The sequence below is a fragment of the Physcomitrium patens genome, chromosome 15, assembly GCF_059467195.1.
Source record: "Physcomitrium patens ecotype Gransden chromosome 15, ASM5946719v1, whole genome shotgun sequence".
Taxonomy (NCBI): Eukaryota; Viridiplantae; Streptophyta; class Bryopsida; order Funariales; family Funariaceae; genus Physcomitrium; species Physcomitrium patens.
In genome coordinates this window covers 2360198-2375358 of record NC_143424.1, presented here as the reverse complement: position 1 = coordinate 2375358, position 15161 = coordinate 2360198, and the positions used below count along the sequence as shown (strand labels likewise).

The following is a 15161-nucleotide window of genomic DNA, read 5'->3' as shown; positions in this document are numbered from 1 at the left end:
TCCCACTACACACTCGAGCCTGAGAACTCTAATCCCACAAAGGAATTCAGCCACCTAATGTACGACACCTGGAAAAACGCCAGTCGACCACTTACACCCTTTCATTTATTTTTAATTAGCCCTAAAAACAATTTTCAATAGCATAACTTACCAGAGCCGGCCATGGACAAGTATCCCACGTTCCCATGTTCCCATGTTCCCATACACGTTCCCAATCACCACACAACTTACTGTAAACGAGAACTAATATTGTTACGAATTGGCCATCGACTACTTAGCCCCACACTTGGCGACCCAGGAACCATTTGACCCGTCAAATGGATGACTTGCATCCATATCACATACAAGCACCCTTCACATCCTCATCCAAATCCCCAACATTGACACGTCACGATTTACGTGGCGCCTCGTGGATCCCAAATTCCCGCCACTTGGACATCTCGGCACAATCCAGAGCGACCCCCCACGCCGGGTCAGCTTCCGATACGACCCCCCCCCCCCCCCCCCCCCCCCCCCCCCCCGAGACCCGGTTCCCGCATGCGACCCCCCTTTTGTAATGTAGTTAATTACCAGAGCGGTGTCGAGTTCACTGATGAGAACTGTAAGTTGACTGCCGTCCTACACTTGGCACACTCGGACAAGAAGGACCTGGAACGCGAAGTGATGTGAACGCGTGGGGAACGTAGTCCTCGAACAAAAGGGTGGAGGAGCTCCACTGGCGATGAGAACAATGAGAACGAAGGGAACACAGGGTACGGAAGCGAAAGGAACAGACGTGAAGGTTCTAGAGGCGTCTAATTGTGAATTCTAAGAAGAAGGCGTTGGTTGCGTATTCCAATTCTCGACGTCTCTCGAATCTCTCGCTTTCTCTCTCTCTCTCGCTCGCTTCGCTTGCTTCAGTATATGTATTCAATTCCCTTCGGCGACGGAGTTTGTGGTAGTTTGAGTGAGTAGTGCGCGGGTTTGATGTTATCAAGCGTTTGTTGTTACGTGAGAAGGTGAAGGATTATTAGTTGAGGTGGTTGTGAGAATTGATCGCGGTGTTGTGAGTGAATTGTGAGGTTTTTGAGGTTGGTGAGGGTGGCGTACTCGACGAAGGGGAGAGGAGGGAGTGGGAGGAAGAGGAAGAGAGAAGAGGTGAGAGGTGGTGGTGGTGGTGACGAGATGGGAGTTGATTACTATAGCGTGTTGAAGGTGCCGAAGACGGCGACAGAGGATGATTTGAAGAAAGCGTACCGGAAGTTGGCGATGAAATGGCATCCGGATAAGAATCCGAACAATAAGAAGGAGGCGGAGGCGAAGTTTAAGCAGATCTCGGAAGCGTATGAAGTGTTGAGCGATCCGCAGAAGCGGCAAATTTATGACCAAGCGGGAGAGGAGGGGCTGAAAGGCGGCATGCCGCCTCCTGGTGGTGCTTCGTATGGGTTTGGCAACGGAGGGACGGCTCATTCGTTTAGGTTCAATCCAAGAAATGCTGAGGATATATTCGCGGAATTTTTTGGTAATGCTAGCCCGTTTGGAGGGATGGGCAGCATGGGAGGTATGGGTGGTGGTAGAACGGGCAGAGGAGGTCCGTTTGGAGATGGCATGTTTGGTGGTTTTGGTGGTCCAGAGACTATGTTCCGGACGACAGATGGAGCACAGGGCTTCCGGTCTTTCGGTGACACTACCTCCCAGGCACGAAAAGCCCCCGCTGTGGAGAACAAGCTTCTCTGTAGTTTAGAAGAGATTTACAAGGGATCCACCCGAAAGATGAAGATCTCCAGGATGATTGCCGATGCCAGTGGCAAGACCATGCCTATAGAGGAGATTTTGACTATAGATATCAAGCCTGGTTGGAAAAAAGGAACCAAGATCACTTTTCCCGAGAAGGGTAACGAGAAATTGGGAGTGACTCCTGCAGACTTGGTGTTTGTAATTGATGAGAAGCCTCACGATACTTTTAAACGCGATGGCAATGACCTAACAATGACCAAGAAGGTATCACTTGTGGAGGCCCTGACAGGATGCAGTTTCTCCATCTCTACTCTAGATGGCAGAGCGCTGAATGTGAGCGTTTCTGACGTTATCCATCCTGGTTATGAGAAGGTGCTGTCAAAGGAGGGAATGCCGGTAGCTAAGGAACCGGGAAGGAAAGGAAATTTGCGAATCAAGTTCGACATCACTTTTCCAAATAGACTGAGCAGTGAGCAGAAGGCTGGCGTGAGGAAACTTTTGGGCGCTTGAGGAGACGGATGGGTTTTTGGTGGTACGACGTAACATGGTGCTGTAATTACACCTACAATATTCAACATGCAGTGTGGGGCTCCTACGGTTGTGAGAATTGAGAGTACACCGACTTGGGGAGTTTGTACATATCCTTCCGTTTACTATGGAGTTTCCCATAATGGGGACCTCATTAAACTTGGGCTTCATGGCCGGAGGCTGTTCAAGCGCTTTCAACAGTAAATTTCCCTTTCTACCTGTTTCGCTTCTCCACCCTCCCTAAAGGCAATTAGTATGCGATCTCAAATTTTACGAACGGATACAGTTAGTAAATATGTGGACTCCAGGTTCTGATGTTGAAGAGTCCAAGCTGCATCACCTCCACGGCGCAAAGGCTCTTTGATGCTAAGCGGTCTCTAGCTCTTCAGAGGATTTCTTTTTTCTGAGAGCGGTGGACATTGTACCTGAGGATTCCTCAACGACTTCTCGTGCTGGCTGGGCGACTGGGTTTGGCAACTGTACCAGTATTACTGGAGCAGCAGAATCTCTGGTTATAAATTTCCTAACAAGATGGATTTTGGAAGTGTAATGGCCGCTAGGGAATGATGCTTGGCGACGAGCACTTCCTCGGGATCGCACCCTTTTCGTGTATCGTTGAGGTGTCTTTTACTTAAGACGTAGATAATAGGAATAGTCATAACCATAGCCGAGTTGTACAATATTTACAATTTTCGTAGCGTAGTGATGAAATGCAAAACATTAGTATTTTTCCCCATTCTTTCCCCTTTCTGTTCATGTTGATATTTTCTCTCACTGCACAAGTCAATCTCATTCAGTCTGATAGTATTTTCCTGTGGGTATCTTGAAGAATGGTTGATTAGGTTTGCAATGCTCAGTGGTTGCAGAAACGATTGCCTATTTCGTAGCTTTGTCTTTATGATCATGTGTGAGCTTACAGATTCTGAAAGTACGGACGCAGCCACCATGCCATTGTAATTGTGGCTTGATCCTCTGCAGTTACCACGTTTCGAATTGACAACTTCACTTTCATCAATACGAGTGGCACCGAAATTGCAGCTTTGGTACTGCCATTTGCCTGTTCCTGGTATTCATATTCTTAATGATTGTGGCATCAACTGTAACTCAGTGTAGTATTTCGAGTAGATTGTATGGCTCTGAATTTTCCTAATTTCGTTAAACTTTATCTATTATCCGCATGTTCTACGGAATGGCTGACGGCAGTTGTTGAGAATCTCTCAGACGCTGTCATGTACCTCCTTTGAAGCGTGCTCTTATTGTCACAGTTGATCTATGTTCACATGGTAACATTTTAAGAAACTCATTGTTTGATAATGTTGCATGTGTGCTCATAGAATGATCCAAAAAAAGACGGTGAAAAAAATGCATTGTTAGAATTATAATATATTAACTATGTTGCTAATGACTGTTGCCTCTTTTCATTAAACACTTTGGTTGTTGTTAGGGTTTTTGTGTAGATGGGTTTCCTACTACGCAAAGTAAAAATGTCTGCTTTTATGACAAGCTCGACGTCAAATCTGAACATTTTAGTTTGAGTCTCATTTCCAAACTTATCTGCATTCATTATCAAATTTATAGTTAACTCAAAAAAAAAAAAAAAAAAAAAAAAAAAATCATACAAAACAAAACAAAAACAAAACAAATCTTCCACGAAATCCTACTAAATTGTATGACATTTAAAATATTTTACAATTCAAAATTAAATACTTGTGCTTTCTTCTTACTCTTTTTATTCGTTTTTTAATTATAAAAATAAAGAATCAATAATTACTTTGAAAAATCCAAAATTACAAATGGTGGTTACATTAAAACTCAAAAATTTCTATTACAATTTTGTATCACTTCATCTAATTTTAAAACTAACACAGTAATGTCATTGTTGTTTTGGCAAGCTGTATGCTGCATCATTTATTTAATATTTTCAATCTCAAAAGTAGAACCCCTAAAAATAATTAATTTTATTACAATTTGAAACATATTTGTAACAATGATTATGAGATGCAAAATCATTAGAAACTATATGTTTAAAAACAGTGAATTACAATTAAGTTAAAATCTTGCATTAATGTAAATGAATACTAGAAAAAAAACAAAACAAAACAAAACAAACATAATTAGTATGTAGATATATATATATATATATATATATATATATATAATTGAATACTTGAGAACTTGTTCATTCTATACCTTTCAATTTACAAGCATCAATAAATATATATATATATATATATATATATTCTTTTAAAACTTAACTTATACAAGCATTTATGTTTAACTACGTAGAGATACTTTAGAAAGGAACTCAATAATTATATTTACATTTAAGTCTTCTGCATTAAAAAAATCTTTCTATTCATTATTGTTAAACTAATGACTTGCTAAAAATACATTATATCAATCCAAGATATTTTATGTCTAATTTTCATGGCCATTATTATTTAAGGACCTTTAATGTATTATTGATCAAATCTCGATTTTAGTTGTAGCTATTAAAATATTTCTTACAATATATTATAACATAAAAACACATTTGCTATTTATTTATTTGAGGTGTTTATAATAAAAACAATTGTTATATAGGTATCTTTGCATTTTTTATTAGATATTTAAAATAATTATTTTATAATCTTTAAGAAAAAAAAATCTATTAGAAAAATAATTGTACATTTAATTATTGCATAAAAAGAACATAAGGAAAGAATATAAAAATTATTTTTGTCTTTTATTAAATAAATTTCCAGCATTAATGTTTTTTATACATTTTTTATTATGAGAAAAATAATCTAATTCAATTTACTGCTACTTGAATTTAACCAAAACAGCCATGATTATATTCTTTGTCTTAAGGAATCACTTATTCTTTAAAACTTTAAATCTATCAAGATTATTGATTTTTTTATTAAAAAACAAAAACAAAAACAAAAACAAAAAACCAAAAAACCAAATACAAATCCAAAGAAGTATAAATAAATAAAGAAATAAAAATAACTACATAACAAGGATGGATTTACTCATTCACAATAGAATACAAAAAATTAAATTATCCATCTCTAAATTGTAATTTGTTTTTTGCATGTATATATTTTGCTTTAAAACAGATAAAATGAATAAGGTTCTTTGAGATTTAGAAGGATCCAATCCAAAAAGATAATCATAAGTAGAATGTGTTGGTTTTAGTAAAATATTTGCATCTATTTTCATATTTACTACTACTGAAAGTACTGGTATGACTGAATTGTAATAAATATATATATATATATATATATATATATGTGTGTGTGTGCATTATCTAGATGTAAAAGATTTTCTTGTATAGAAAGTTAAATAAAAAAAAAATCATAGATTGCTTTGATAGATTTGTAAAATATATATATATATATATATATATTTGTGTGTGTGTGTGTGTGTATGCAAGTTGAATCTATTGTTATATAGCATTAGTGAATGACAAATTACATGGCACAAACTCTTTCATCCAAAAATTTGATTAGAGATGATTTTATATAGATTTGTGCAAATTATAAGTGATGAAATTAAAGAAATCTTTGTTGGTTGCAATTTTTATTGTACTCAATTTTAAAGCAAGTAACATAAAAAATATTGTAATCTTTATAAAGATATAATGAAGTTCTTTAGGTATTTATTTATAAACACAAAAATTCATTTTACAAAAGTAAATTTTGGAATAAAATTTTGGAATAAAATAACATATGTTAAACATTGGCACTACATAATAAGCATTAAGGAATAAAATAATAATGTATTAGACCTTTAATAGTGAGTTGGTATAATAAGTTTGTAATATAAAGTTTATGTAAAATAGATTGGATTGATATTACAAATAATTAAAGATCTTTCAAATGATATGAATGCTTTGTAAAGATAGAAGTTATTTGATTGAATTATAAGATGCAACCAATAATTTTATATTTTTCAAAAGTTGCTATTTTAAATAAAATTAAGACTCAAAAAAACATCTAAAGTAGAAACAAATATATATACACTAAAATAAACTTAATATTATAACTATTGGAAAATATATTTTTAAAATTCTTCATTCATATCTATATAATATAGATTTTTTTAATTAGGCACCCTTCCAAAGCTACACACTTTTAAGCAAAATGATCAATGTTGGTTAGATTTTCTTTAGGATTGAAATTAAAATTAAATCATTTATACATAGAATTTAAATAATTCTTGATAGAAAAAGAAATATAAAGATATATATATATATATATATATTAAAATTAATGGAATATTAATATTTTCTATTATTTTACAATGGTTACTGATTAGATATTTTAAATAATAAATTTATAATAAAATAATATTTAAAAATAGATCAAACACATGTTAGTAAAAAGATTTAATTAAATTAATTAAATTAAAGGCTAAATATAGTGTTATATTTTGATTAGACTTTCAAAATTAGTAAAACAAATACTAAACTTAAAATATTTATTATACTTAAAATATTTTGTACTAGTGTCATTATATTTGGCATAAAAGTTATTTATATTTTTACCAGGACAACTATTAAAATTGACTGTTATACTATGGTAAATATTTTAAAGATTTTTTTGTGTATTCAAGTTATCTTATGCTTATTTTCATTGGAAGTAATTGAGTTCTTAGTATTTTTGACTTAAAAAAAATTTGTACAATAAATTTTTAAAAATCAGAGAATTTTTCTAATACTAAATATTATGTAATATTTAAAAATAGTGACACTTTTTATTAAACAACTTTCAATATTTTTTACTAATAAAATAGTGTACTTTTAGAAGAAATTAATTTTTTTCTAAATCCTATAGTCAAATTTTTAGACAACCTTCAAGATATCAGACCCACTTTTTTATTAACCAAATTACATCTTTGTATTCCTATTGTATTATAAGTTCTCTAATTACTTTGGTACTCATCTACTTAAAATTTATAATACTATATTACATATTATATAGTATTTTAAATGCTTTTACTCCTTTTCTTCACTAATTGAACTTATATATTAGTACGTGCATCAGTTATTTTAACAAACTGACACATTTTTTTTCCTTAACAAAATTCAAATCATATTTTTACAATAGTTTATTTCAATTAATTTGTTAAATTTATTTTATACACACACACACACACACACACATACATATATATATATATATATATATATATATACATATAAAATCTTTAAATATCAGATTTTTTTGGTAGAATTGATTATTAGCTTATTTTATTGATTTTACTGATTCAGGTTATTGTCAGAATTTCTTAACATTTTTTTTAATAAAAAATCATTTTATGTGTTGATATTTGAAATATACATTTTTATATTTCTTTTTTTTAACAGTCTATACAAATGTCGTGAATCTTCTAACTTCTTTTTTTTTGGTATGATTGCACATCAGCTTATTCAATATCTAAAAATATTTAATGAGATCTCTTATTAAAATTTAAAATATTTTAACAATTGAATTATCTTCATTCTCAACTATTTTTATATCCTCAGCAATCCTTTTAATGTTTAAGTTTTAATAAATAATTTCAGTTGCATGTTTATATCCAATTGGTTGCATACTGACATTCATTGCACCAATTATATTCCAATATATTTCTATATTAGAGTTTTACACACTAATAGTAATAAATAATTAATTTTTAACAAATTTTTCCAATTAGTATAATACTATTTGTTGGTTTTTATAATGGTGTTTGATTAATTATTCATATACATTTAATCTATGTTTAATATACATTGTTCTAGTTTCTTTCTGTCATCAATTATCTATAACTATAAACTATTTACAAATGATGCCTCAAGTTTTAAATCAAACTCTATATGGATATAAATTGTGACCAAAAGTATTCTTTTTATATTTATAATAAAAAATAACAAAAAAGTTATTGAATTTTTTTCTTATTATTTCTATAAAAGAATCTTAAACAAAAAGCATCTAAAATTTATCAGAATATTCTCAAATCTTAATAAATGCATCCAATTTTTTTTAGTTATTTAGCAATCATTAAGAAAAACTTCTTCATTGTGGATCCACCAATTAGATACATCTAAGACATATATATAAGATATGTTTATATATATATATATATATATATTATTGGTATCACCACAATTTTTGTTATTGCTATTACATTCCACCACCTACTTGACATATTTCTTTAGTTCTTTCTATTCTAATTGAAAAGATTATTCAAATAGTTTAAAAGATATCAAACAAAGTAAGTTTGATTGGTTTAAAATGTTTTGAATAAAAATAGCATGGATAAGAGATTGTGATGGCAATATCAAAATTGTGGTGGCATTAACCATACCCTATATATAAATACATTGGTATAATCCTCATTACACTAGCATTTGAGAGATTCTAATCCACACTCTATACAACATGTACTCCAAATAATTTTATTATTTTTAAAGCCTTGAATCACAACATTCACTTCCACTAAAATTGATATCCTTTACCCAACTCCATGTATCTCATAAAACACTTTTTCAAAATGAGATTGTCTACAAAGATGTTTAAATTGAGTGTTTATTGTTTTTTATTTCTTTATTTCTTTAGGTTTTGTTTATTAGGGTTTTGGGAGAGTAGGTTGGCAAAGTGGTCCGTGGTGGTTGTGTTCAGTCAATGCTCGAATCTTATCGGAAGCGACTCGTGAAATAAATTTGCACAATAGTTCGAGCAAGCGAAGGATCGGGCTCTGAATTGCACGAGAAAATGCACGAGATGTTGGTCAGATACAGTAAAATTACATCGTGATGATATTGTGGAATATAGAATAAGTTCCATGTTTTTATTTTAATGATATCGCTGATGTGAGGAAATTATAAACGATCGTGGAAACAAATTCTGATTGAATTGCTAAGAAATTGAGTGTCGTGGCTGAGCTCATGATGCTGAAACACCGTATTACAAGTTTCACAAGTACTGACAAAATACCGCGTGTTGCTTGTAGTTGCTGTGGACCGCCGAAACGGGCAATCGTTCGCTATTACAAATGAATTATTTTTTTCAGAAGGAAGGATCTGGAGCGTCCATGCACACACTTGTTCCCGATCCTACCATAATTCCACACGTGACGCAAAAGTATGCGCGGCGATCGCGTCCCCTAATCGACGGAACTGCGCCGCATGGTCTCTGGAACTCCCTGAATTACAGACCACCAGCATCCCGGATTCGCCTTGTGCTTCATTCAAACGATGTGGATCACCACTCGGTTCCTGCGCAGAACTAAGTCATTCAAACCCTGCATTTCGTTCTGCGACCGTTCCCGTTCCATGCCGCTTACAATAAACCTACACGCGCATTCATGATAGAGAGTTTTAAAATAACGTGGACCCGAATTTTGTTGCACTTCTCGTTAATGGGGTGAGACAAAACTCGAAGCCACGGCCGAGAATAGAAATCGAAAGATCCTGTTCGATTCCACTTAAATTTCTTCTCGTTTTCTGAAGGATTCAAACCTCATCACAACGCCATAAAAGAAGCAAGAGGCGGCGATTTCTTCATGCACAATGTCTCGAAAGCACAGATTACAGATCTAGTGAGATTTCCGTCGTGTACGATCAAGGCAAAGATCGTCTCTCCAATATAAAATTGAAGCGCTCGCCTCCCTTCATGCAACATAGTTTTAGGGTTCTGGTAATAGGTGCCACGGATTTGGGTCCACTTCGCCCTATGAACGCAAACAAAACATGCTCATTGCAAGTTGTAACATGTTGTATTGTCTTGCTATCGTCAAAAATGGTGATCATAATTTATATTTCGTGATTTTCGAAGCTTTGTTTGAATGGAGATATTTAATGGATTTGTGGATCATACTAATGGATAAACAATAGCTATATATTAAAATCTCATCTTGTTTGGAAAGTAGAGGTTTATTATGGAAAAAAAAAAAGTTTCTTTGTATTGAAAGTTGGGACAAAGCATATTTTATACTTGAAATTGTGATTGAATTTGATTTTTTGTGATTTTGATTTAGAATTGGTCCAATACAAAAGTATCCTTTCTTATGGTTTAGGATAGGTTTGTATAAGTTGTTTAATTGTTTATTTACAAATATTCATTTGCAATGAAATATGCCTTAAAAGTCCCAACTTTATTTAGATTTAGTGAGCATCTTTAATACTCAAGTAGAAAGAAAATACAAGGAAAATCAAAGATCTTAATTTGTTGATAAATTTTGGTGAAATTTTATTATTATTATTATTATTATTATTATTATTATCAAGAATTATAATCTATTCAAATATTTATTGTGGTTTAGCAAAGAAAGCAATAAAAAAACCAAATCTTAAAATTTTGATATATTTAGATTTCAATTGAATCCTTTACAAAAAAGGTAAAAAAAACAAAAGATATGCACAATATAGCTTGTGACTTACATGTTAATATGTAATCTTGTGAAACAATAATAAATAAACAAAAATATAGTATCCTTTAATAAATTTATTTATTTCTTAAAAATTGACTTTTCAATGACTTTGTTACAAATTAATACTTTGTGTTTTTTAAGTAATGAAGAAATTTATTTTTTTAGTTTTGTTTTAAGGCGATATTTTGCCCATAAATTTATTTCTTCAAAAGACAAGATTAAGCAGTGAAGCATAAATAATCAAGACAACAATATGGGCAATATAAATATTGATTACTTGTGCATGCAATTGAACAATTATAGCAATCAGTACTGCTTGGAAAGTCCAAGAATGGGAGTTAATGTCATACATGTTTGGTTTAAGATGCTAAATTACTTTGTTTTTTTGTTTTGTTATGTTTTTTTTTGTTTTTTGAAATAATATACTAACTGCAAAATGAAACTCATGCCAGTTAGACTTTGTTTGAAATATTTAGGGTTCAGTATAGAAATTCAAATTTTGTATGCTTACTACAGTTCAGGTATCAATATAAATTCATGTACTGATGGCATGTGATAAGTTATTTCCTTATGTATGTATGTGAGTACACATGTGTGTGCATAAATGTATTTGAACATCATAGCAATTTTGGTGGAGATGGAAACAGGTAACATTTTGGGTGGTGGCTCTGACCAGGAAGACGGGGATGGTGAGTGATGAGTATCGAGGATAGTGGAGGAAGGATGGGAAGAATGGCGCAGTTGAAGACATCGCTGCTGCGCCAGCAGCAGCGCAAGTCGCAGAAGCTGCCGTTGGTGGATCACATGGGGCAGTTGAATGTGGAGACTAGGGGGTTGCCGAAAACGTTCCTGTACTGGGGGGACTTGTTTCATACTTTGGTGAACATGCCGACGCCGCGGTTCATTGCCATCTTGTTGTTGAACTATACTGTCTTGTTTGTAGGATTCGGTGTGCCCTATTACTATGATGCACGTAACAACAACTGCATTCCAGGGGTAACCTCGTTCGACCATGCGTTGTGGTTCAGCGTGCAGACGTCCATGACGATCGGGTATGGCGGAGACTTGACGCCGGACCCCAGTTGTATTCTCACGAACATTATGGTGGTGGTCCAGTCGCTGGCGACCTTGTTGGTGGCGTATTCGCTACTAGGTGTGTTTTATGTTCGATTTTCACAACCTGCACGGCGGGCGCAGACGTTAATCTTTAGTCGGTATTGCACGATACACGAGGAAGATGGGGTTCCCGTGCTGTCGTTCCGTATCGCCAATATTCGGAAGCACCAGATTATCGAGGCGAATGTGAGGTTGTTGATTGGGTTCAATAACACACTTGGGGGTACTGACGTCGAGACAGTGTTTCATTTCACGTCGTTGCCGATTACAGGGGGTAATCAGGTGTTTCTCGGGTTGCCTTGCACGGTGAAGCATCCCATCACGAGTACGAGTCCGTTGTATGGGTTGAATATTACTGAATTGGAGGATGCGGATTGTGAATTGCTTGTGTTACTGGAGGGCGTGGATGCCTCAACTTCATGCAAGCTGCAAGCGCGCCACTCGTACTTACCTAAGGACATTCGGCGAGATGTCACTCACGAGACGATGGTGTTCAGGTCACCGAACGGTCGACGATGCGTGGATTTTTCCAAGTTTGACATCTTGCTGCCAGTATCCTCTGCATCGCTCATCACTCGTCCTGATTCCTCCGCCCAATTGCCACCAATTTCACAGGCTGCTAGGCACGCGTTTCTGGCGTCAAGTGCCGCCGTCACTGCTTCTCAATGTTACGATAATACAGAGGACAATTCCTGGATTTGGAATATCCTTCAATCGACCTCGTCAAACATTAAGCCGAATGAAGGAACGACTCACAGAGAGCCTGGAGAGCAGTTGCCTAGCCGGCCTCGCCCACCCTTGTGGAGGGGATCCAATTACTCTTGGCTCGAGCAGCATCCTTGGTACCCAAGAAGCTTCAGCATGCCTGCGGAATTCGGTCGACTCAGCGGGGACAATGGCTTCTCAATGGCGGCCTCCGAGGCGCCTGATGATACTGCAGAGCTGAAACAAAAGTTAGCCGCAGCGGAGGCAAGTGTTCACGCTTTGCGACAACAGCTTTCCGAGTTCCTAACTCCGATCCGCGGTATCCGCGAGTAACTTTCGACGGCTTCTGATGCAGCCTAACGCCCGCTTGTTGAAAATTCGGTTCCCAAGCTTCTTTCTTCCTCCTCAAACCCCTCCGCAGCCCGATAAGTTCTCAAGCTCAGGGCAGCTCTCACTCACTGAGGTGTGAATGCGCGCGTCTGCGGAGCTCAACGGCATCATTGCTCGTATCGTAACCTGAGTTGCATAATTGTGTCACTCAATGACATTTATGTGGGGCTAGAATCCATGTGGCTTCTCTCTTACACGTGATTCATCAATTGCCGCAGTGATCGACTAGATGGGCGTTACATCTCAACGGTCACGAGCACATCTCTAACCGAATTTATATTGTTTACACACACAAACTGGGTCTTTCCTACGCTCTCAATCTCGCTACACGTGGACTATCCGAAGTGCAGTCCGGAAAGAGCTTGTTCGTGACGTAGGTGAGGTAATATTTCATGTGCTGAATTCTTGACTATGCCTTCTTTATTTTGGAATTGGGATTCTAAGATTTGTTTAAGTTCTCTTTATTGAGGATTCTAAGATTTGTTTAATTGAGGATTCTGTACGTGAATGGGAAACGCAGAAAATCGAACCATATTGATTTGGCCAGGAACTGCCGGGAGTAACCCACCTGCTGGGACCCGAATGCACACCAAATCAGTCTTCGTAGATCCACAAGTAAAGGAAGTACGATGATAGTTGGAAATAGCTTAAGTAAAACGACTCCCTTTTCTGAGAACTTAGGGAGTCATTTGTACTATCAAGGGTCTGGCCTATCCTTATTATTATACGTTCATAATTCACTATTGGCACCTTACCGTATGATGCAGTCATCACCTGATTTTATGAGTTGTCCTATGTATGATGAGTCTACTTCTTCGGCAACTCAGGTGTTGCTTGTGTCAACTGTAGGCATATATTTATTTAATTTCTTCCCTGTACAAAAAGCTTGGTTGATCCTGTCAGTATATGCTTTCACAGTGAAATATGAGGTATGCAAAAAAACATTTTCCTGTAACTTTTAGTTGGCGTCATAAGTTTTGGTCAAGTGGCTCATAAGAATTTGGGGTTGTTTGAGATGCTTGTGTAAAATGGCTGCTGGATACTATGAATCTCCTTGATTTCCTCTCTCTGATTTTCAGCTAGCGAGATACAAGGCGTACTTGTATCTGACTATTGCATTTGTTAGACCAAGTTTTTGTTGCATATCAAGATCGTATCACACCTATCTTCATTATGGAGACAAAATTCGGCTGATACAACAACGATACTTGTAAAATCATTAAGGTTAGAGGCTTGATTGTTGATCCAATTTTGTTCTAGTAACTTATTATTCCAAGTAAAACGTTCAGCATTTTCCACTACCGCGAATCTATCTGCACTGATTTTGAGCAGTGCATATTTCATGGTAGCAAATTGGTCATGGAGATTTACAAAGGAGATTATGAGCCTCAAACCATCCACAATGATTGCGGAGGCCACGTCGACAGTAACGGCGACCACGTTCCAGTGCTACAACACTCACCCCAGATCAAAATTTATTGTCCTCCACCATTAATGTTAACGCGATGTCCTGCCCTTCAATAAACTGTGGCGATGGAGAAAATTGCCTCTGCAGCAAGAAAAGCATGGCCGACTCTGGACGAGTAAAACGAGTTGGACGAACATGGCCACGGGTGACGAGTGAAACAAGCAAGATGAACATGGGTCTTGGTGGACGAGTAAAATAAGCAAGTTGAACATAGCCAAGGCTTGACGAGGAAAACATGCATTAGAGCAGGATGCCACGCCATTCATCAGAGATAATGAGAATACTCAGTGGTTATGTCCGCCACTTTCATCTCTATGGAATGCGGCAAATTATGGTCCAGTGATGGCAGAGAAGTCGGTACATTCAAATACATGCACATCAGACCCCATCGAAGAGGAAATGCGACGAGATCTTCGCAGACAACTCAATCAAGTCACATAAAATAACTATTAAGCTTTCGATGAAAATGAGTTAAACATGAGTTCGAAACTCATACAAGCATATCTTCCTGTTGGGTCTCGACAAAACAGTTCCAAATTGTGTGACGAAGGTTTGTCAGCAAGAAAGCGAGTCTCTGCGTGCGAGATAGTACCTGCCGCTGACCCGAGACGACACACGGGGCTCAACACGTGAACCGAGATTGAGTTGAGGAGAGAATTCCAAAAAGTGCTAACGACAAACTGCATGACCCGGAACAGAGCTATGTACTAAGATTGCATGATCCTGGAACCACCAGCTTGAAGTTGCTTGACTCGCGTTTGCGCTCACGTCACGCTCCCATTGTGTTTGCCGACGATTCAGGATCGTTCTTTCTGGTCTAAAAACTGAATAAACTGTGCGA

The 15161-nt window shown here is 35.9% G+C and overlaps 2 protein-coding genes and 1 long non-coding RNA gene across 4 annotated transcripts; all 3 read left to right on the top strand.

Annotated features, from left to right (window-relative positions):
- The first annotated feature begins 820 nt into the window (after nucleotides 1–820).
- LOC112292523 (uncharacterized) lies at nucleotides 821–2980 on the top strand. Its single transcript, XM_024541090.3, has one exon. The coding sequence runs from the start codon at nucleotides 1165–1167 to the stop codon at nucleotides 2224–2226; it is 1062 nt and encodes a 353-aa protein (XP_024396858.1). The 5' UTR covers nucleotides 821–1164; the 3' UTR covers nucleotides 2227–2980.
- Nucleotides 2981–8519: 5539 nt separating this feature from the next.
- LOC149987700 (uncharacterized) lies at nucleotides 8520–9975 on the top strand. The gene is made up of 2 exons (XR_016506525.1): nucleotides 8520–8999; nucleotides 9223–9975. It is a non-coding gene; the product is annotated as an uncharacterized LOC149987700 (long non-coding RNA).
- An 872-nt stretch (nucleotides 9976–10847) lies between these two features.
- Nucleotides 10848–13606, top strand: LOC112292301 (uncharacterized). Of its 2 annotated transcripts, none has more exons than XM_090256200.1 (2): nucleotides 10848–13229; nucleotides 13373–13606. In XM_090256200.1, the coding sequence occupies exon 1, from the start codon at nucleotides 11338–11340 to the stop codon at nucleotides 12793–12795; it is 1458 nt and encodes a 485-aa protein (XP_090112326.1). In that variant the 5' UTR covers nucleotides 10848–11337; the 3' UTR covers nucleotides 12796–13229; nucleotides 13373–13606. The 2 variants fall into 2 exon arrangements, with proteins under 2 accessions (XP_090112326.1, XP_024396402.1); XM_024540634.3 differs by having other exon boundaries at nucleotides 10848–13234.
- Nucleotides 13607–15161: the final 1555 nt, after the last annotated feature.